The sequence below is a fragment of the Seriola aureovittata genome, chromosome 5 (assembly GCF_021018895.1).
Source record: "Seriola aureovittata isolate HTS-2021-v1 ecotype China chromosome 5, ASM2101889v1, whole genome shotgun sequence".
Taxonomy (NCBI): domain Eukaryota; kingdom Metazoa; phylum Chordata; class Actinopteri; order Carangiformes; family Carangidae; genus Seriola; species Seriola aureovittata.
The window spans coordinates 5,230,001-5,251,460 of NC_079368.1; the positions used below are offsets into that span (position 1 = coordinate 5,230,001).

A 21,460-nucleotide genomic window follows, 5' to 3' on the forward strand; every position below is an offset into this window, starting at 1 on the left:
ATAGCCAATTATATCTGGTTGACCTTAACCCGCTTGACTGAGCACCAAAAGGCTACAAGAGGTCACGTGTGTTTTTCAAAAAAAGTGAAGAGATGAATGAGTAAATGGCCATTACAAAGTTTTACATGCCTCTGGAATCATTAAAACCATTACAGGAAAGTAGACTTTGGGTTTCAGGCAAATCTGTTGTTTTGTGTACTTTAAATGCACCAGATTTCTTCGCAAAAACAAAGGATAGAAACAGGCTACACGTCATGTGGGGCAGTGATTCTTTTTTGTTAACCAAGACAAAGAGCTGCTATTTGGAAATGAATTCAAACTGAACCTTTTGGGTAAAATGAAGGAATGATCCATGCCCTCCATGTCACTTTAGAAACAACTGTGGTCTTGAAAATATTACTTCAATAAAAAGTGAACGACAGAAAAATTTAAGTATATTTATATATAAAAATACATGAGAATACAAAAAAGTAGCAAAACAATGGGGATATAGGCTAAAAACTGAATAAATTTATTGATACCTTCAATTTCTCCTGGTGAGACGTTTAATGCTTCACCTTGGAGAGCCCCAGGACTCCCAGTGTCGTGTCAAAAAGAAAAGAAAAAAAAAAAAAGAAGCTTTTACATAACAGCTGATATTCTCTGGTCCCTGCCCAGTGCACCCTGCAAAGCCTGGCCAACATCTCTCTAGCTTCCACACCAGGCTGCTCAGTGGGGATGATGGGTATAATTATAAAGAAATAAACTACAGCCAGACTGAGTTTGCAGATTGTTTGGGTTGTTTTTGATTTATTTTTTAAACTAACATTCCTATTTGTCCATTAAGAGGTATGTCTTATAAAGACACACGTCAAGAGTTATAAAAACGGCCGTTCTGGCAAAGTCAATTCAATCAAATTTCACAAAACACATTGTGGCGTTTTCCTTCAGAGGAGAACGGCCACCAAGGCCATCGTTTCTTCACCAAGCCTCCTCCCCCTTGACAAAAGATGGGGCCAAGTTTCCCAGAGAAAAGTAAACTTAGGTTCAGAACAATGGTTGGGGTTGGTTGGAACAAAAATCATTTTAGCATTCAAGCTCGTGTTACTTATACAAGCAATCTTCAATACTGAGAAACTATTCACAGATATTTTTGGTATTTCCCCTACTTCCTGGACTAAAAACCAATATACATTTTATTTGTACCACAAATAGATCTAATATTAAGGATTTGGGGAAAAGCAATTTAACAAGGTGCATGACATAGATGGGTAACAAAGTGCCAAATTTTTACTGAAAAGTCTGTATGTGTGTGTGTGTGTGTGCGGCAGTGTAGGTGCATTTGTTCATTTGTGTGTGTGTGTGTGTGTGTGTGTGTGTGCATGTGTGTGTGCGTGTAAAGTTTAAAGAGGGATGTGGAACCGGGCCACAAATACTATGAAGTATGTTACAGAAAATTCATTCTGTGGGGGTTTCCATTTTTTCATGAGAGGACTCACAAGTTTAGAATTTCATGATCTTTGTAATGGGCTGTGGTTTTTTTTGGGCGTTTCCTTAGCTGTTTAGGACATACTGGAGCAACGTGCAGACGGGGAACCCATCTGGGTTAGAACCTTGTCCAGCCACTGCAGGGGGCCGTTCAAATGCAGCTCTATCCAGCAAGGAGTGCTTGTGACAGTCTGCCGCCTGGGAAACAAAGGCATACAGTTTAATGGTTGGCACACAGGACCAAATATGCTCTACACTGTGCTTAAACATATGTGCAGTGTGCAACCAGGAAGAGGATGTTGTGGTTTGTAAGTCTCTACTTGAAATCAATTGTGAAGGAAAGGTATGTGAGAATAAATCTTCAATGACAACTCACATACAGCAAGAATCATACCTGGATTTAACTATTTACATCACACGTGACAACATCTTACGGTATCATTAATAAGGACATAGGACACATTCTCAAAAAGAAAAACAAAATGATGCTACTACTGAGGAAGCTAAACTTCTTCACTCCAAGACCATCATGTATAACCAAGTCTGTTGAAGTTGAATTTGTGACGCATCAGTCAGAATCATTTCCTTAACTAAATGTTTCAGCTCAATTTTCCATGTCAGACAGACAAACAGTTATTATACTCTGTTAAAAATAGTCAGAATTAGAAGCAAGTTTTATTCATATTTAAAAATCAGTTTAATTTAAACCTGAATAGATATGGACCCTTTTGCAATGAAAACTGTTAACATATAGTTTGCCGGCACTGCTCACCTGTACTCGGCTCCCCAGCCTTTGACAAAGCTCATGCGGATGGTGCACATCCTGGTGAGCTGGTAGACCGCCTCAAAGCCCTGGTTGACTGACTGAGCCAGCAGGGCTGCAAATTCCTGGTTGTTGAAGATTTTTAGATTACAACCTAAAAGAGATAAACAGGGCAGCAGTTAATGTGGGTTTTCCCAGGGCCTTGACTCACCACACTGACATCTGGCTTTTGGTTGGCACTGATCTGTCTTTGTGCTTCTGGCCAGTTTTCACACAGAATTTTTGAGGTGTGTTCACCCTCACTGGCCTCTACTTGTCCTTAATCTGTAACAGTTGGGTTGCATGAACGTGCTGAATCAGCATCAGAGCCAGCAGGTGATTGGCTGTTCACCCAAGGCAATCCGTGAGATCATTCATTTAGCAGGGTTTTTATTTCCTTTTAACCTTCAAGCAAAACTTTACAACTCTTTTACAATATATATATATATATATATATACACACACACTACATAATTTAAATCAGCATTACAAGCAAATGACAGGAGACTGACAGATCAGTGGTGCAGTAGTGGAGCAGTAATCAGTACAGCAGGAGGTTTGAGATGAATCTATGTATGCTGTGAACATTTTTCTGCCATGGTTCTGTGTCCCTAATGAAGTCCTTTGTAACCAATATGAATCCAAGATGAATAAAAAAATAAATGGGTGAACCACTTTTATCCACCATAAAGGAGGAAGCTACAAACTGTTGAGAGTATGTGGATTATTTCATTAAAAACACACTGTTGATGGTGCTCATCTTTAAAGATCTTATTCATTACGGGTACAGTATGGTGGATCTGCTGGGCACATACAGTATGTTCTTCTTCACCATCACCTTCAGAGCACCATATATTCAGTCCCAGCAATTATCAGCTTTATAATTTTATTTTGTTCAGTGACACCTTACTGCCAATTTCACCTAGTTTCTCTGGTTGCTACACAGGTGACATTTTCAGCATCTTACCGGGAGGAATTTTACACACTGTTGCCGGATGCCAGCCATACCGCTGGTTGCAGTTTGGACTCTGGACAAAGATGGCGCTATCACTCAGGCACTCAGCAAATACTTCCCCTCCAATGTAGTAAAGTCTAACTCCTCTTCCTGTAAAAACAGACAGAACATATTTGCTCATCTAGTACAACAAAGACTTGAAACAACGTGTGTGAATATGTTCGATTATGCCAGTGACAGATTGAAAGCTAACTCAAGACATCGTCCCCAGATGCTACATTACCACGAAGCCAAGTGAATCTCTGTCATACCTATGTGCCTCCGGGTCATCTCCACAGTGGCGTTCCTGTTGACATTAGACAGCAGGCCCAGGCAGAAACGCTCAGAGTTTGATGGATCTGTGAATCCGTCCACTGTCAGCGAGGGCTGAGAGGCGTGGAACGTCTCCCCCACACGCTGGTTCAGCTCATAGTAGGCTATAGAGCACCAGAAGGCCGGCTCCGAATAAGTCACCGGCTGCAGGTCTACAGCAGAAGATTGTGTTAGTAGTTTATCCCAACAGTCTCTTATTGATACAACATATGTTGATGGAAAGACTTAGGCACTGTAAACGTCTGTGTAGATAATATAAATTCAATCAGCTGTAAACCTGTGATGTATTTAATAGTATGCTTGTGTGTTCTGTATTGTTTCAGATGGGAGGGATTTGAATCTTACCCATGCTGTGATTGACAGGAGACAGAGTGCTGGGCGAGAGCTCTGCTGGAGAACCTGACAAAGAAAACAGGAAGTCATTGAGTCTGACGGGGTCACAGGAGACCACAACATGGGTGACAGGTGGATCGGATCAAAGACGTGTGATGAAAGTGGAAGTTGTCTTGCAAAGGAATTCCAAAATGATTCTGTAAGACTGATCTGTCTGCATTAGAGTGATGAAGACATGCTGTTTACTGTTACTGTAACAACGGCCTCGTCTGTACATCCTACATCTCGCTTGTTGAGATTATGCAGTGTGAACAATAACTTATTTACAAAAAGAACAAAATGGATGATGTATACAAAAACATTAAGTAGCCTGCTGCTGTTATGGTTATCATTAACAGCACACTGAACATGTGAAAACACTCTGAGGCAGAGACTTAAGCACCGGTTAGGAGGGTTATCACAGGAAAAGTGTTTTCTCTGAACTACAGACAAAAGATGGACCATCCTTCCTAAGTTTCTCTCATACTTTTCCAAAGGAAAGAGAAATGAGGCTACAGAAACTTGATGTTAGGTATGAAATGGATGTTAAGAGTCAAAAACCAAGGAATTCATAGAAATGCAACTTCTCCAGTAAACGTTCTCCAACTATCTGGTATTGCCATGAATCTTGATCCACAACTAGCTTCTTAATGTGATGTAGGTCAGGTCAGTTGTAATTCACTTGTGAAACATACCGTACATAAACACCAGGTCAAAATCAGTATCTGCAGGAAGGCGTTCAGCATAAAGCTTTACAGCGAACTGTTGTGTTGCTGATTGTTTATCGTGCACTTTTTATAAAATACATTTACTTGGACCTGGTCTCGGAGGTGAGGCTGACAGAAAAGGGAAATAGACGGAGGTGCTAGTCGAGAGTACCTGTGTCCATACTTTGATTCATCTGTTGGTCGCTGGCCTCCCCATCCTCACTGATGTAGCCAGGTGGAGGCGTTTCTGTTCAAATGATGAGGAGAAAAAAAGATTTTAGTCGTGATGTTGTCAGAATTTAAAATGACTGATTAACCTATTCAAATCAAAGAAACCTATTTTTACTAATGTCATATTTTCTTTCCTGAACTGATGGATAGTGAAAACACAACTGAAGTATATAACAGGATTTAGAGAATCAAGTTTGTTTAATACAATATCAAAAAAAACAATACATACAAACTAGAAACCATGTAATATGGTGCATAGAGAAACCAAAAATGATTTATTTACTCTCAGATTTCAGTTAGTACATTATGTAACCCTTCAGTGAAACATCTCTTCCATCTGATGCTGAGGTAAACTCACCTGGTATATAGTTGTTTGGAGGTTCAATTCCTGCAGGAAAATTTGTGTTCTCAGGTATGGAATGAGTGTAGTCATCCAGAGGTGGCAGCTCTGGCAGGATTTCTGAGTGTCTTGGCACAAGAACAGGAGGCAGCACTACAGTGTTGGGTAAAAGTAACAGAAGAGACTCTTATCAGTTATATGCCATTCCAAAAACTGTTGTCAGTTGTTTTTATGCAAACTAGAATTAATGCCTCATGGTCGTATGCCTTCGCCAAGCAGTCAAGTTGCAGAAAATACAGTCACAATCTCCCCCTCTGTTCCCGAGTTACAGCGTTTAATAATGGCCAGAAGTGTTTTTGGTGTTCAGAACTTTATGATGTCAGAGTGAAGTTGACGTTGACTTATTGGATATAAAATGTCATCATTTCATAATTTTGTCCTGTTGGACATTTATATTCAATTGTGTCATAATTAGTGTATGAATTCTTGAAATATGGCCAAAACTGGTTTTGTGAGGTCTCAGTGACCTTTGACCACCAAATTCTGATCAGTTCATCCTCGAGTCCAAGTGAATGTTTGTATCAGATGTAATTGAAATTCCCTCTAGGCATTCCTGATATATCACACTCACGAGAACGTGAGTTCACCGTGAACTTTGACCTTTGACCACTAAAATCTAATCAGTTCATCCCCGAGTTCAAGTGAACGTTTGTACCAAATTTGAAGAAATTCCCTCAAGGCTTTACTGACGTACGTATAACTCCAAAACATAATGCCTTGGGCTGCAGCTGCTTCTACCCAGAGGCATAAAAGTTTCATTATTGTGGGAAAGACTTTGCAGCAGCATGAAGACAATGATGAAACGCTACAAGTCCCCAGGGAAACTTACTCCCACATTTTGGAAGATGCACTTTTTTGCTGTCTTGGTGAGAGTTAAATGCAAAGATTCATACCACTCTTGTATCTGTCTAGACAAATCGCCAATGTGTTTAAAATGCTGATACTTAACATTCAGTTTAACTTTCCAAGCATCAGTGGGAACCAACAGATTTAAACAATCACGCCACAATCATGCAGTAGACACTGAAATATGAACAGATGTGTATGTTTTAGGTAACAAAGTCCTCTCACCTGGGGTCTCCACCCTCTGATAGTGGTAGGGGTTGATGCAGACCTCGTCCTTCTTGAGGTGGAAGGCATACTCACAGGCCTCAATGGCACGCAGCTCGTGATGGCTGTGAAGGTCCGGCCATCGCCACAAGCGGCAGTAGATAACATGGGGAAGCCCCTTCCTGTGGGAGACCTGCAAGCGGCCATCCAGGGATCTGAGTGAATAGCAAACAAGAGATTGTGGTGAGATGGGTGGAAGATCCACAGGGGAGGGGGGGGTGACACATATTATGGCCAGGTAGGGGAGGGAAACAGAAGTATTGGATTGAGTGGTGACAAGAACGAGAAACAAAGATGTTCTCAATGTCTGTCACATCCAACATTGTAATGACAACTCTCCCACATCAAAGTTGTATGCAACACTACACAATAGTTGAGGATAGTCACCTGGTTTGGTCAGGGTAGCTGTATAGGCCTGATGTATCCCACTGTTCTATCGTATTTGGTGTACTCAGTCCCCATATTTCAGAGCAATTGCTGTGCACAGAGAAAACAACAAAACAAAAACAAAAAACAAATGATAAACATGGGACATGGCTCATTCAGAATATCAGTATGGGTAATGTGAACATTAAAAGGCCTCTTTTATTGGAGTCTTATGGCAAAATAAAGACATCAAATTCATTTTCAGCTGTGGACATGGAGGATGGGAACTTCAAATAAGAGAAGCCTTTTTGACAGAATAAAGGGAAAAAAACAGAACATGGAATCTGCTAACACACACAATGAGTGAGACAAAGGGCATTCTTCAACAGTGTGGCATTGTATCAAACACTGAAAATAACTCAAAACTTTTTTTCACTAGTCATTTATGTCAGAACTTATCTGGAGACATTCAAACAAACACTGAAGACACACAATGGCACAAAAGAGGGGAAAAACAGAGGAGGCAACCTTGAAAGAAAAAATAATTCCATTTTCAGACATTTTCAAAAAGGTCACAAGAAAATGGCCAAAAAATAATAAATTAAAAACATGAAATGAGGACAAATGAGTAGTTGCTTCTGAATAACAGGACAATAACACATTCTACATGTTAAATGCTACAAATACACAACGACATATACTAGACTTAATTACTGGAGTGGGATCTCAACTACAATTCAAAATTGCAATTGTCTTGTTCATGACAGGGCAGGAAACCAACTTTTCTCCACCAGCTGTAGCAGCTTGTAAATCCTACAACTCAACAGCTATTTTTACTATGGGAAACTAGGTGTTCAGAGTATCCAAATGTTGAATGAATAGCTGCCAAAGGGGCAAGCAGGGTACACAAGCTCCCCAATCACAATCAAAATATACCAATGTGAGTATGGCTGGTGGCAATGGCCCAATCTGGCATTAGTTTTTGTTTGTAACCCATCCTCTCTCTCATGTAGACATCCTCTACTACTCCTGTCCTCTAAAAGAAATAATTTCATTCACATCGAGCCAGCCACTGTATCTCTACAAACGTAACAGTGCGGCCTAGAACAATTCTCAGGCGATAACAACCAGCCCACTATCTATAGACATACAAACATCTGACATGGTTCTTGGCGGCACATCAGTAAGGAATGAATCTGTTAACACAGTGTTCCCACTGAACGTGAGTCTGGGCCACCAAGGCTGGCTGGCTGATAAAGACAACATTTTCTCTTGCCCTTCTCATTTCTCTCTCCCCATGAGAGTAATAGAAACTGTCTCACAGTAAGCACACTTGTAAACAAACAGTCATTTGATTAATTTTCTGATTATTTTTAATGGCCAACTTATGTTCTACTATTTTGCATCCCTAATCAATTCCCTAAAAAAGCCAAGATTGCAGTCTGCAGCACATGTTGGTTTTCTTTTAGGCAGAGGTCTCAACTAAGCACACTTGCAGAACACAGGTGTAACAGCAGTAGCTTTTTCTGTGACCCTGATTTGAAGAAGAGTAATCAAGTGTTGGGCAGTATACCTGGGGATGGTGACACACTTGGTGTTGCAGTTCTGTGTGGTGATAGCTTTCTCCAGCTCATCTAGCTGGCCTGTCCTCTTTAACTTCTTCACCAAGCTCTTCACAGCCTTCTCGCACCATTTCTCCTCTTGCCCATTCTGCTCTCCACCACCCGCTCCGCCCTGGCCACTGGTCGACTTCTTCCAGCCCAGCAGCCTCTTCACCACAGGAGGGGTGAATGGCAAGATGGAGGACATCTTAGCTGGACAAGCTGGGAGTCTCCAGAGGACTCAACACAAGCTCTCACACACACAGACAGAGGGGACCTGGAGCTACAGTTTGGGCCCTTGCTCTGACGGGGCCCCTCTAGAGACCAGTGAGTCACAGGGTGGAAGCCAGTGCTAGCAGGGGATACTCAAAAGAGATGCACACCTTGGGAAAAAGTCACACACAATGTACATCGTTACAAACAAAACATGGAACAGAAAAATATCCACATCTAGCTGATCAAAACAATAAAAGGCAAACGTTAATCAAGGCAACTTCGAATAGTGCATTGAATAGTAAGGCTGTCTTGGCAGTGTGAACGTAACACCAGTGCATCTTGTGTGAAGTTATGCATTTGTTGAACAAGTTGAACAAACACAAACGTCCACTTGATGTTAGCTTGTCACAAACACTGCTCGACATCTAAGCTAGCTAACTTGCAAACTTACAAAGTTAACACACAGGGTGTGCCTCACACTGTCGCATCCTGTGCACGCGAGCAATCACGACCAGCTATTAATGAAGATAATGAACAGCACGGCGAACGCTATCAAATGAACGTGAACAAGGGGAGTATTTTGTGACAGCACCCCCACCACCCCCCCAGTGCTAACAGCAACTGCCTTGGGAAGGCCGGCAGCTAGCTACCTGGTGGGGGGGCCTGCTTGACTCAAATCACAACAATAAGTTCACCTGCATTAGCTTGCTGAGTGTTTAACAGCAAAATGCTCAAATATTCTAAGCTAAACGCTTAAAGTGAAAAACTGTAGTCACCCTAACTAAGTAGATCGGAGGGACTTCATGGAGAAGTCCTCGTCTAGCTAGGTCAGCTAACGTTAGCCTAACAAGCTAGCTGCCAGCTTGTTATCAAAAATCCTTTTGTTGTGATCCACGAAAAAACCTCCTGTGCGCAACAGTCAAGTCGCGATACTTTGCTACCTAACGTCAGCTTGTCAAATAAATTCAAGCTATAATTAATCTAATCACACAAATTGTCACAATATGATTTTAACCGTTGTAATGTTTTATTTCAACGTAGCGGTTTGATGTTTGTGACTTTTACTAAAATATAGGCACCAAAATGAGTTAGCATCTTGGACGAACTCTTCCAAACTGAGCCCTGGCTCCCGCTGGCTAACGGAGCTAACGAACATCTCTCACACAAATCAACATGCTTCAAAGTCGAGAAAGCAGCTTAAAGCATTACAATAGTTACCCCAGTTTTAAAGTCCAAAGATCCGCTTTTTGAGAAAAATATGCGCACAGCCCTCTAAACGCCTTGTTAACAAAAAAACGCCTGAACTGTATTGTACTGCAACTAATTTTGACAAGGCTTATAGGCTCCTCTCAAGTTGCTACCAGTGCTACTGAAGCTAGTTAGCTAGGTTAGGTAGACCGGAAAACACAACAAACCTGATGACTACGTACGAGCGCTTAATCCCGCCTATTCAAAATCTGATTGGAGGATTATGAAAGGACCTCTGAATACTGGCGCATGTCCTTGACAAGCCTTATTGTTTATTTGACAGCATGGCTTTATATCTGTCATTCGGAGAGGTTTGGAGGTAAAGGCAATTTTGCTCTGCATTTTTACAGGACATTAACTCACTATTTGGATTTTTTTGCATAGTAGATTAGCAGAAAAAAACAAAACAAACAATAACAAAACAAAAAACAAACAGTCAATCAATTAACTATATCATTTTATTCATATTTCAGGAAATCCAGTAGGAGTTTTCATAAATTTACCTGCATTTATGTATGACATAAAAACAACTAGGCCTACAGCTGCTCAGGTTAATATATATATGGAAAGAAGCAATGGCTCCTCCCCTCACTCAGGTGTTCAATCAGGTTGTATTGGCCTCACCTGGTACCATTATAAAATGCAACACTGTCGGCCTTGGCAGCATTTGTTCTGTTTTATTTAGTCTGTGGCGATGGGTGGATGGTTGTTTCTTTTTGTCTTATTGCAGTTGTCAGAGTTCTTGCAAGCTGAGCCAGGTGAACCAAAATAGTTTTTACATCCTCTACAAAAAAAAAGCCTGATTATAGATACATCATAACTTATTCAAAATGTTGTTTGTCAGTTCAGAAAGACAATGAAGGATGTATTATCACCTGTTTTCTTTACTATTTTGTTTGTTTTCTTTAATTTTATTTTTTACTAATACATTTTGTCCTTTTTTTCTTTTCACTTGATTTAAATAGTTGTTTCAGCTGGAAGCAGTCCTTTGAATTGTGGCCTTGGCTCTAAACGGTGCAAAGATGGCTCTGAGTGTATCCTCTACAGCCATGTATGTGATGGAGAGCCTGACTGCAGGGATGGTTCAGATGAAGAGGACTGTGCGTCTGGATGCAATGGAGGTATATGACTGAATCCACAGAAAATACATGATGAAGTCAAGTACTACTTGCCAATACTTTGAGGTTTGTTTTGACCTATCCAGATGGACAGTGTTTTCCACATAAGAGTTTAGAAGTCAGGATTTAATGTGGAACTGTTGTATAAGATTGCATTACTTTAAGATAGGCGTACCTACTAAAATGGCAACAAAGTGCATCATCATATTGTGTCGTTAAGTTACTGTAAGTATTTTATTTGGCATCCAATCAGGCATACCAGAGATTTAAATGCAACCACAAAGGGCCTATAATAAACATTTTTTTCAGGCCAAAGCCATTACTTATCTTAAAATGGCAAATGCTTGAATCTAAACAGATCAATTCCAGTGTGCTCATGGGAAGAAGTGTATAGACAAGGACCAGGTTTGCGATGGTGTCCCTCAGTGTCAGGACCGTTCTGATGAACTGCACTGTATGAAGCAAACAGAGGGCTGTGTTCACCACTGTGACAGCAAGAGTCGCTGCTTGCCTGCAAGCTTCCTCTGTGACGGAGAGAGGGACTGTCTAGATGGCACCGACGAGGCAAACTGTGGTAGGTTGAAATCATTTGAGAATACAGATCTCTTTCTGGAGATGATCACATCTATATTTAGGACTCGCACAGGATACAACCTTGAGTCACAATCTTTTGTTCATCTAAATCAGAAGACCAAGAGGACAGTGGGTATGAAAAGGAAGAAAGGACCAGCACAACCCCTGATCCTGCTGTATCTGATGGCCCATCCACCATCATCAAGTGTCCTTTGGGTGCCATACCCTGCATGAACAATGTAGAGTGTATCCTCTACAACCATGTCTGTGATGGGGAAGCAGACTGCAGAGATGGCTCGGATGAGGAGGAATGCTCATCAGCATGTGAAGCAGGTAATCTGGTGGTTGGTCTGTGTAGGTTTGAGCCCCTGTATGTGGGTTAAGAATGACTTTACTGCCCCCTAGTGAGTAGCATTATCATATTACATTTTAGTACATCAGAATCAAAGACCTTTCTTCCAAGAACATAAAATATATACAGGATAATGCTTCAGTGAAGTTGGTACAGAGACAGCCAGCTATTTGGTTTCACATTATGGACCATTAGTAATTGTAACTGTTGACCTGAATGTAGTCAAATCATATGGATCTGAAGTGATGTTGGATTGTATTGTCACTACAAAAAATTATTGCACAAATCATGCATAATTAGAATCCTGTTTAACAATAGGATCAATATAGTGTCAACAGGAAGAGCTGGGAGATGTCAGGTATGTTCACAGGTTAAATCCACTGAAGCTGGGAACACGCCACACAGCTTGAAGCTCAACTACAACCTGCCAGCTCCCTGATTAGTCCATGTGTGCTTTACAGACCAGTTCCAGTGTGCTCATGGAAAAAAGTGCATTGAGCAGAGCCAGGTGTGCGATGGTGTCGCTCAGTGTCAGGACCGCTCAGATGAACTGGGATGTGCCAAGCACATGGAGAACTGTGCTCACCAATGTGATGACAAGAGCCGCTGCATTCCTAACAGCTTCCTCTGTGACGGAGAGATGGACTGTTGGGACGGCAGTGATGAGGCCAACTGTGGTAGGATGTTGGTGAACTAGTAAAATTAATATTAACTAACTGGATTAATCAGCTTTAGTTTTACAGGACATCTGTGTTTGGGTATCTTTGTCCCCTCCACCCTGCAGCTGATGAGGACTGCAGTGCCACTGAGTTTAAATGCACCAGTGGCCAGTGTGTGTCAGCCACAATGCGTTGTGATGGTCACCCAGACTGTTGGGACCATTCGGATGAGGAGAGCTGCACCAAACCACCGGTCTGCACCACCAAGCACCGCTGCCTCCAGAGCAAGGAGTGTCTGGTGCAGGAGTGGATCTGTGACGGAGATCAGGACTGCAAAGATGGCACTGATGAGAAGGTGCGTGTTCAAGGCAACATCAAGTTGTAAGTAAGTGAAACAGTGGAGTACCTAAAGTATCTTGGAGAAAATCGAACAAATCTAAACGGCTTTTTGAGCAAACATAATGACAATAGTATACTGTGCGTTATGTTCTTTTGAACTCTTTTTCTCATACCCCTCTGCCATGTGGTCAAAGGTCGAGGTCAGAACAACACAGTACGTACAATGTGTCCCATACTGCAGTACCTAACTGTATACAATATATGCTTTATTTTTATACTATATTGTTTTTCCTTAGTATGCTGGAAATAATCATGCTTTTATACATTTCATATGCATGTTTTCTGAGGTCTTCCTGAGGCTGTTTCACTTCCATTCACAATTTTATTATTATTTTTACAGCTTGGAGCAGCTCCTCCATTTCATAATGTGTAATCACTGTGAAAACCTGCTCAGAATTCATTAGTAGTGCAGATTTGGGACACAGCTGTATGGCTGTCGTGAGGCAGGTGCTTGATGTAGGGCTTTGAAGCCAGGTACTCCCAGTGGCCTAAACATTCACCAGGAGACCCTGTTGTGTCAATTTTCAAATCAAACAGTGAAATATCATTAGAGATGACTGTAGAACAATCCACGGGTTCCTCTGTAGGATTGTCCTGTGGCTCCACTGACCTGCGGCGAGTTCCAGTGGTCGTGTAAATCCAAGACCAAGTGTATCCCTTCAGCCTGGAGGTGTGACGGTGTGAAGGACTGTAACGATGGCAGTGATGAGACTGAATGTGAGTAGGTATACGATGTAAATCACAGGAAGAGGTGGAGTTGTTTTACCGAATAGAAACTTGATTTTTAAGTGAGATCATTATCTTAGCCTAGTAACTGCAACAACTATGGTTGGAATAATTTCATTTCATGTAATCTCACCCACCTTTTATACCCATGTTCCTGCCTGAGTCTTTGTACTATTGATTGAAGTAAAAAATTGACAAAAACGAGGTACATCATCGAGACACTTACACTAGGGTTTTTTTTTTCTCCCCCCTCTAAAGATGGCTGAGAACAGGATTCATTTTAATTTCAAAATAAATTAAACATCACTTGTTGAAGTTCATCAGGATGTCTGAGCTTTCAGCAAAATAATGTACTCAGCTAGTTGTGAAAATGAGGGGGAGCTGATTTACTGGAGAAAGACAGTTTAAGGGTGTGAGAGCTGATAAAATGTTAACTTTCAATAATGGATTTCCTTTATCATTCATCATCAATTGTGGCTGAATACCTGTAATGTGTGTGTGTGTGTGTTCCAGGTGAGGTGGTGGCATGCCTCCCCCACCAGTTCCAGTGTGGCAGTCAGGAGTGTCTGGATCCAGTCCTGGTGTGTAACAACATCACCAACTGTGCAGACGGCTCAGACGAGGGAGGCAGCTGCCAGATAAACTGTGCAGAGGCAGATAACAGCCGCTGCTCCCAGAGCTGCTACAGCACGCCACAGGGAACGGTGAGGACTCTGTATCTCCAACTTTGACTTCACTAATTAAAATCACTCACACACACACACACACACACACACACACACACACACACACACACACACACAGTCTGTCCTGCAACTCAGTGGCTTAAAATGGGAAAATAAAGATGGATAAATGCAGCAGAAACTGAACTGTGAATGTATCAGTGAAATGAAGACTCTGCATAAACAAGCCTTGTTTAAACGATTGTGTTGTAGCTCCTCTAATACTGGGTTCTTGCTGTGTAGCGCTGTCACTGTACAGCAGGGTTCAGCCTCATGGAGGACGGCCTGACCTGTGCTGATATTGATGAGTGTGACGGTCAGAGCCCAGCTGTGTGCAGTCAGCTGTGCATCAACACCCCTGGCTCCTATCGATGTGACTGTCACCCAGGCTACATCATGGAGGCAGGTGGACACAACTGTAAGATCACAGGTAAAGTCCTCTCGGTGAGCTACAGAGCAGTGACTGGAGGGGAAGCGGCATAGAAGCAAAATAAAACAACTTAAAGTAATAGTTTGACACAGCTCACTTTCTTGCTGAGAGTTGGATGTGAAGATTGATACCACTCACATTCATCTGTTAAATATGAAGCTGGAGACAGTTAGCTTAGCTTAGCATAAAGACTGGAAGCAGAGGGAAACGGCTAGCTTGGCTCAGTCTGAAGGTGAGACTTCACTTACCAGCACCTCTAAAACTCACGAGTTATATTTTGTTTGTTCCACAGAAAGTAAAAAAAGGTGAAATTGTCAAGTAGCAATTTATATGCCAGACTACTTCTTTGACTAGGTGCAGTGACTTGAGACCTGTGTACCTCTTTGACTGAGCCAGGTTAGCTGTTTCCACCTTTTTCCAGTCTTTAAGTTAAGCTTTGTAGCTTTATATTTAGCAGACAGACATGAGTGGTATTGATCTTCTCTCTTGACAAGAAAGCAAATGAGTACATTTCCAAAAATATCAAACATTCCATTTTAATGTTTTCAAGTTTGTAAAAAGCTTTTGTCCTCATCAGCAAATGCATCTACTCAGATGATCCTTATTTCATTCATTTTAACGAACTGTCATAACTAAGAGGTCACACCGACTGGAACCAATTACATAATCTTGTTTCATCCCTCAGGTGAACCCCTCCTGTTGTCATCGGTACAGACAGACCTCTTCTTGGTTGGACTGCGCAGTGGCAGTGTGGATGTGCTGTCCTCCTCTGCCAAGAAGGCCATCCTGTCTGTGGACTACGACTGGAGGGAGCAGAGAGTCTACTGGGTCAGTCTGGACAGTGAGAACATCAGGTGGTCCTCGCTGGACCAGAAGACCACGGGAACTCTGATTAAAGGTTGGTGCACGAACACATCGAATGTGGTTGGAGTATTGTCGGAGGAGGTCAGAGGAATAAATATTCACTGTTATACACAAAAACACCTCAAGACACCGTTTGTTGCCACAGGAATCCGGGCTGATTCTGTAGCTGTAGACTGGCTCGGCAGGAACCTGTACTGGATTGATGGGGTGAACAGTCAGATTGTTGCCATCAGGCTGGCCACAGGCACTCTGGAGTCACTGGACCACAGCGTCATCCTGGATGAGGACCTGGATCAGCCCCGCTCTCTGGCCCTGCTTCCGCAAAAGGGGTTGGTATGAATTAATTTTATTTGTAAGAACCTTTTTTAAGACCAGGATTAATAGTCTTTTTTTTATTTTTATTTTTTTCTACTAGGCTGATGTTCTGGACAGAGATTGGTAATGTAGTGAAGATTGAGCGGGCTGGGATGGATGGGTCAGAGAGGAGGGCGGTGGTGAACTCCAGTCTGGGCTGGCCTGGTGGTGTGACTGTGGACACAATCTCTGACAGAGTCTACTGGACAGATGAAAGACTCGGCGCAATTGGATCTGTGACACTGGATGGAGATGATATTCAGGTAAATCCTTTTTGAGAAGGGGGTGTTGCCTTTTTGTTTTTGAGCTTTGAAATTTTTTTTTTTTTTTTTTCTATGCAATTTTTAGATGCATCTGTCCCAAATTTTGCTGCACAACCCTTTCCAAAGTAACAGCAAGTCAGATGCCTAAATAAAAATGTACGCTGCACAAATCTCCCTCTCAGATCCTCCAGATGAAAGAGACCACCAACCCGTTCTCGCTGGCAGTGTTCAATAACATGCTCTACTGGACTGATGCCAAGAAGCGAGTGGTGCAGGCTGCTCATAAAATCTCTGGCAAAAACCGTCAAGTTCTCCTGAAAAGGCCCAGACAACCTTTTGCTGTGAAGGTGAGTAAACGGGTTGGAATTTAGAATTGGGTGCAAATGTATAATGGACACTGTAACTAAATTTGGATCACCTTCATGTGTGAAGTGCTCACAGCGGCTCGCTAAATTGTGCATGCACAGTATGACGTTGTACTGTGTGTTTGAAGCCTTCCACTTCAACAAGATCTTGGCACGGTTTTGGGAAATTGAGGAAAAATCCTGGGATTGCTTGTGCAAAAATTGCAGCTGTGGAATTTAGTGTACTAAGTACTAGATGTAATGTTTCAGCATGAATTGTAAAGTACAAAGTAGAAAAAAGCAGAATTTTAGACTTCTGTGTTCCCTGTTGTTTTGTAGATTATCCACTCATTGCTCCAGATGGGCAACCAGAGCCCCTGTGAGAAGATGGACTGTTCCCACATGTGTGTGTTGGCACCGGGACCCAAAGCTGTGTGCAAGTGTCCCTCTGGTCTCTCACTGGCTGAGGATGGTCTGACCTGCTCCAGCCTGGTCAACTCAGCATTCCTGCTGATACTGTCTCCTTCCACTGTCACACAGGTTGTGCAGATTTACACCAGGTCTAATCTGTTTGGCAGGATATATTTTAAAGGAATCATTGGGCATCATAGGAAGTGTGTGTGTGTCCAACAATCTAAAACTCACTGTTTAAAAGTAGTCATTTTTATAATCTGTACAAAAACAAATTATGAACAGATCCCTGGTTTAAAGGAGGGTTATGTGCCTGCAGACTATTGGCAGATGCTACAGTTTACAGATGTTCCCTGAATGCCTCACATGCAGTCAATGGGTAGATGCTGGCTACAGCATACATCACTAAGTTTCCCATGAAGATGGAGTTTGAGGCAACAGCAGTGCACTGTACAGTGTCATTGTGAGGTTTATAGGGGGCCATCGGGGCCTTTGCCTCTGCATAACTTACAATTAGACATCTGTGTGCGAATGTATATTTAATCCCAGTGATGTCCGTAGATCTACCTGCAGTCTCGACACACAGCAGCAGAGCTGAAGGGCTGGCCTGAACACCTGGCCCTGCAGGTGCCCAGCGTCAATGAAGCTGCCATCATGGACTACAACCTATGTGACCACACCTTATTCTTGACAGATGATGGCACAACTTCACTCAGCTCCTTCAAGCTAAAGGACTCAGACTTGACCTCCCAAGGTCAGCTTCTCAAACTCCTGGATGACGCCATCAGTGCCATGGCCCTGGACTGGGTGACACTTAGCGTCTACTGGAGCAGCAACAAACAGCGCCGCCTGCAGGTGACCTCCATCACGGGTGCCTACACTGCTGTTCTCATAAAGGAAGGGATTGGTAGAGTGGAGTCCATCGCCCTCCACCCTCCCAGTGGGAGAGTTTGTTTCACCAACTTGGCTCAGCAGGATATAGGCACTGTGGCTACTGTAGAGTGTGCTAACATGGACGGTGCTGAGCGGAGGGTGATGTGGAAGGATGCTGTCCAGCCCACATCTCTGGTTTTCTCCAGTACCGGGGACACGATCTACTGGGCTGACTCTGGTAAGAATGAGTTTGGGTATAGTTGTGGAAAGATTTAAGTGTTTTTCATGGACTGAAAGTACTTTGGAACAAAGCTGTAATTTGTTTAGAAAAGCAGTAACATCATGGTTTCTGTCTCAGGTTTAGGGATCATTGGCTTTGTCCAGCTTGATGGATCTGGATACAGAGAGTTGAAGGCCGGTGATGGCCTGGCTGCTGTGGCTCTGAGTGACGATACGCTGCTTTGGATGACTGTTAATGGTAATGTCTCATAGTATCTGCTTAATTTAATACACCTAATGCCATATTAGAGGCACCAACTTGCAGGTGGTGCTGTTCAACAAGCTATTCAAGACGTTGCCTCCATTTCATAACATGCGAGTTTGAAATGCAACACATCATTGAAAGGTCAAGCTATGAGTGCTACTGAACCTGTAACATCTTGTGGTCTTTTCTGTATTTTTCATGGTGCTACATTTCTTTGTGTTGGCTTTTCCCTCAGACAAAACCAGGCTCTGGTACAGAGATGAGCAGCAGCAGAACAAGTTGTGGTTTGAAGTTGGCACAGAAGTGGTCAGCTTGAAGGCATTTAGCAAGTCAAGTCAGACTGGTATGAAAGAACCAGACCTCATGATGCCTGGGTCATAAAGCTGGTGTTGATATAGCTGGGAGTCACCCATTTTTATGGTTGTAAATGCCAAAAACATCACAAACCCCAGCCGATTGACAGTCTGCTTGTTTCACCAGGTTCTAACCAGTGCACAGAAAACAACGGCAACTGTCAGCACTTGTGCCTCGCCACCCCAGGAGGTCGGACATGCAAGTGTGGCCATGATCACGTCCTTGTGAATGCCACCCACTGCAGCCCAGAGCAGGGCTGCCCAGCCGGCACAAGGCCATGTCTGGATCAAGTCTCATGCCAGCCTGTTGAGAAGTTCTGTAACGGGCGTGTAGACTGCTCCGACCACTCGGATGAGAACTGTGAGTATTTATATATTTATACCTCCTTTTTTAAAGGGTAATAAGAACTAGAGGATATCACAATATAGGTAAATGGAAGTCAGCTACACCTTGAACTAAAATGACTGAACCGGCATGGAGTTTTGGCTGAAACTACTGTCGTCTTCTAGGTGTCAGTCTGAAGCAGTGGTCAGGAATAAAGGTCCTTGCTCCCACCCAGCCTCGCAGCTCATCTCCTCCTCCTCCCCCTCTCCCTCCTCTGTCTGAAACCAACGACCTGAACACAACCCTGAATGTCAGCAGCCTGCTCATGAACCTGGAGGCCCAGCAGTGCAGCCAGAGACACTGCAGTGGCAATGGACGCTGTGTGGACAACAGTGGGGACACTGTATGTGTGTGTTCACAGGGCTACAGCGGCGATTCCTGTTCGGACCATCTCCTGCAGACCATGCAGCGTCCCATGGTCTATGGTGCCGTGGCGCTCGGTGCAGTAGTGCTGGTCATTTTTGTGCTGGCAGTGGTGGTCAAGAGGAAGAAGAATGCCAACATGAGGTTTTTCAGTTTATACTAATTATTTAGAAACCGTTGTGTCTCAGACACAAAGCTGGACAGTTTCCTTTTTATAAGACTTAAACTTTTTAAAATTAAATATAAAACTATGAGCTCTATAAGGCACAACCACGCTTTGAGCTAGATGCTAATGTCATCAGCTGATTAAATGTCAAGATGGAGGCCAACAACCAATTCAGTGTATTTGCTACATTTGATGTCTATGGGGAGAGTGTTTGGTCACTTGTAGCAACAGTTGAATCTATAGAGGTAGCACATGACTAAATTTGTCTTTCCTTCCTGTAGGAGAGCTAGCCCAGCTGCTATGAAGGATACAAGTATGACAGACCTGGAGAAGAAAGCTGAGACCGCCCCGCCCACAACTGCCCCAGTAGATACAGAAAAGCCAGAGGTGGACCACCCAAGAACTCCATAAACTATCAGTCCCATTTGTCTTACTGTGCTTATGGGATGAGTGTGACTTTACCTTCTTTCTCTGCAGGAAGCGGTTTCGTCCGTGGACTGAGGCTGACATATGGGCAAGCAATGTTTTTAAATAAACAGTTTGCATTTTCCTCCGTTTCCTGTAAAGTTATTTCAGAATTGTTTATTTCTTAATTGTCTGTTATACCCCCAATTTAGACTTTCTTTTACACGGACTGCAGCAGATAATTGCCTGAGTTATGGCAATGACATAACTGACAACATCGGAGGTCAATGATCGCGCGTTGGTCTCTCCTTTGTAAACCACCTGGAAGAGATTCAGCACTGAGTATAACAAAGGACAATAAAGATGTGGTGCAGGATGTACTCTGATCCAGGAGGACAGACCATAACTGCACAAAATGCCACATGCCGTCTAATGTAACTGGGGAGACGGAGGTTCTTGATCCAAAACACACTTGCTAATCTTTCCTTGTGCGACCTCTAGATGTCCTCAAGAAGTCGCATATTATGTGTCACAAAAGATGAAGGCAGCAACTAACAATTTTCATTATCACTAAACAAGAGTCAAGTGCATGTCCCAGTTTCCAAAATGTCTCATCCCTGAACCATACGAACTAAATTTATTTCCAAATATGGCAACTTTCTTTGATCTGTGAGATTATGTATGATGAGACAGTGATATGTATTTAAAGTCTAAAATGGATTCTTCCCATTGTTTACTCCAAAACCACAAAACACATGTTTACTCTGGCTGTGGATAGGCACTTCTGGTGCAGCTACTCATTCTCATTATCCTCAGTTTTTAGCACTCTCTAATTTCACTCAGTCTGGGGGTGTGATTTAGTGATTTAGATTTGATTGTTCATGAGTCGGAACTGGAATGAAGAATGCTAAAGACACAAACAGATGATGAATCACTGCTTTATTGTACCCACACATCAACAGTCCTATAAATGCAAGGCTAAGCAGAAATTAGCTTATGGTAGAGTTGGTACATTTCAGCATTAGTCTGCTGTATCCCTATGGTGTGCAGGGATAAGGGGACACTCAACTTATCCAGGTAGGAATGCGGGAAAGCTATATTATTCAAAAATAATAGTTTACATTCTCTACTATCTAATATACAATTGATATTCATATATTGTTTATGTAGCAAATTTTTATGCCAAAGTTTCAGTATATGTTTTTCTGAATGCTGGAATTTTAATCCCTACTTAAAACATCTCCATTACACATTCAAAAAGTTAAATGAAAAAAAAGTTGTTAAAATGTTCTCTTTGTGCAGAATAGTGTTATGGATACAGATATTTAAAATGATGAATTCACGTGTGAGCAGCATTTTAGCTGTAGCT

General features: G+C 42.4%; 2 protein-coding genes across 3 annotated transcripts in view; one reads left to right on the forward strand and one right to left on the reverse strand.

The window, feature by feature from the left end:
• LOC130169961 (mothers against decapentaplegic homolog 2) overlaps window positions 1-9,982 on the reverse strand; it is a 10,617-nt gene extending 635 nt beyond the window's left edge. Inside the window, exons 1-11 of one of the 2 annotated variants that reach the window (XM_056377024.1) lie at window positions 9,818-9,981; window positions 8,356-8,766; window positions 6,804-6,893; window positions 6,378-6,571; window positions 5,265-5,399; window positions 4,848-4,922; window positions 3,942-3,995; window positions 3,536-3,748; window positions 3,237-3,374; window positions 2,240-2,384; window positions 1-1,665 (exon numbers count right to left, since the gene is read on the reverse strand). The exon at window positions 1-1,665 is cut by the window's left edge and continues 635 nt beyond it. In XM_056377024.1, coding sequence (XP_056232999.1) covers window positions 1,542-1,665; window positions 2,240-2,384; window positions 3,237-3,374; window positions 3,536-3,748; window positions 3,942-3,995; window positions 4,848-4,922; window positions 5,265-5,399; window positions 6,378-6,571; window positions 6,804-6,893; window positions 8,356-8,591 — 1,404 coding nt within the window. In that variant the 5' untranslated portion in view covers window positions 8,592-8,766; window positions 9,818-9,981 and the 3' untranslated portion in view covers window positions 1-1,541. Of the gene's footprint in view, window positions 1,666-2,239; window positions 2,385-3,236; window positions 3,375-3,535; window positions 3,749-3,941; window positions 3,996-4,847; window positions 4,923-5,264; window positions 5,400-6,377; window positions 6,572-6,803; window positions 6,894-8,355; window positions 8,767-9,817 lie in introns of both variants that reach the window. The other variant, XM_056377025.1, reaches the window with a different exon arrangement.
• Window positions 9,983-10,869: 887 nt separating this feature from the next.
• lrp13 (low-density lipoprotein receptor related-protein 13) lies at window positions 10,870-20,236 on the forward strand. Its single transcript, XM_056375706.1, has 19 exons — window positions 10,870-10,968; window positions 11,350-11,539; window positions 11,653-11,871; window positions 12,352-12,567; window positions 12,675-12,904; window positions 13,536-13,665; window positions 14,188-14,378; window positions 14,640-14,826; window positions 15,512-15,724; window positions 15,836-16,019; window positions 16,106-16,307; window positions 16,490-16,654; window positions 16,991-17,191; window positions 17,624-18,173; window positions 18,294-18,413; window positions 18,655-18,762; window positions 18,900-19,133; window positions 19,283-19,664; window positions 19,968-20,236. Exons 1-19 carry the CDS (start codon window positions 10,870-10,872, stop codon window positions 20,095-20,097), a joined length of 3,951 nt encoding a protein of 1,316 aa, XP_056231681.1. The 3' UTR covers window positions 20,098-20,236.
• Window positions 20,237-21,460: the final 1,224 nt, after the last annotated feature.

Bases quoted from the DNA above. Each gene is read 5' to 3' on its own strand.
- lrp13 (XM_056375706.1), top strand. From the start codon at position 10,870: ATGGCTCTGAGTGTATCCTCTACAGCCATGTATGTGATGGAGAGCCTG. The intron at 12,905-13,535 runs GTGCGTGTTCAA...GTTCCTCTGTAG, and splicing joins AAGATGGCACTGATGAGAAG to GATTGTCCTGTGGCTCCACT. The intron at 19,134-19,282 runs GTGAGTATTTAT...GTCGTCTTCTAG, and splicing joins CGACCACTCGGATGAGAACT to GTGTCAGTCTGAAGCAGTGG.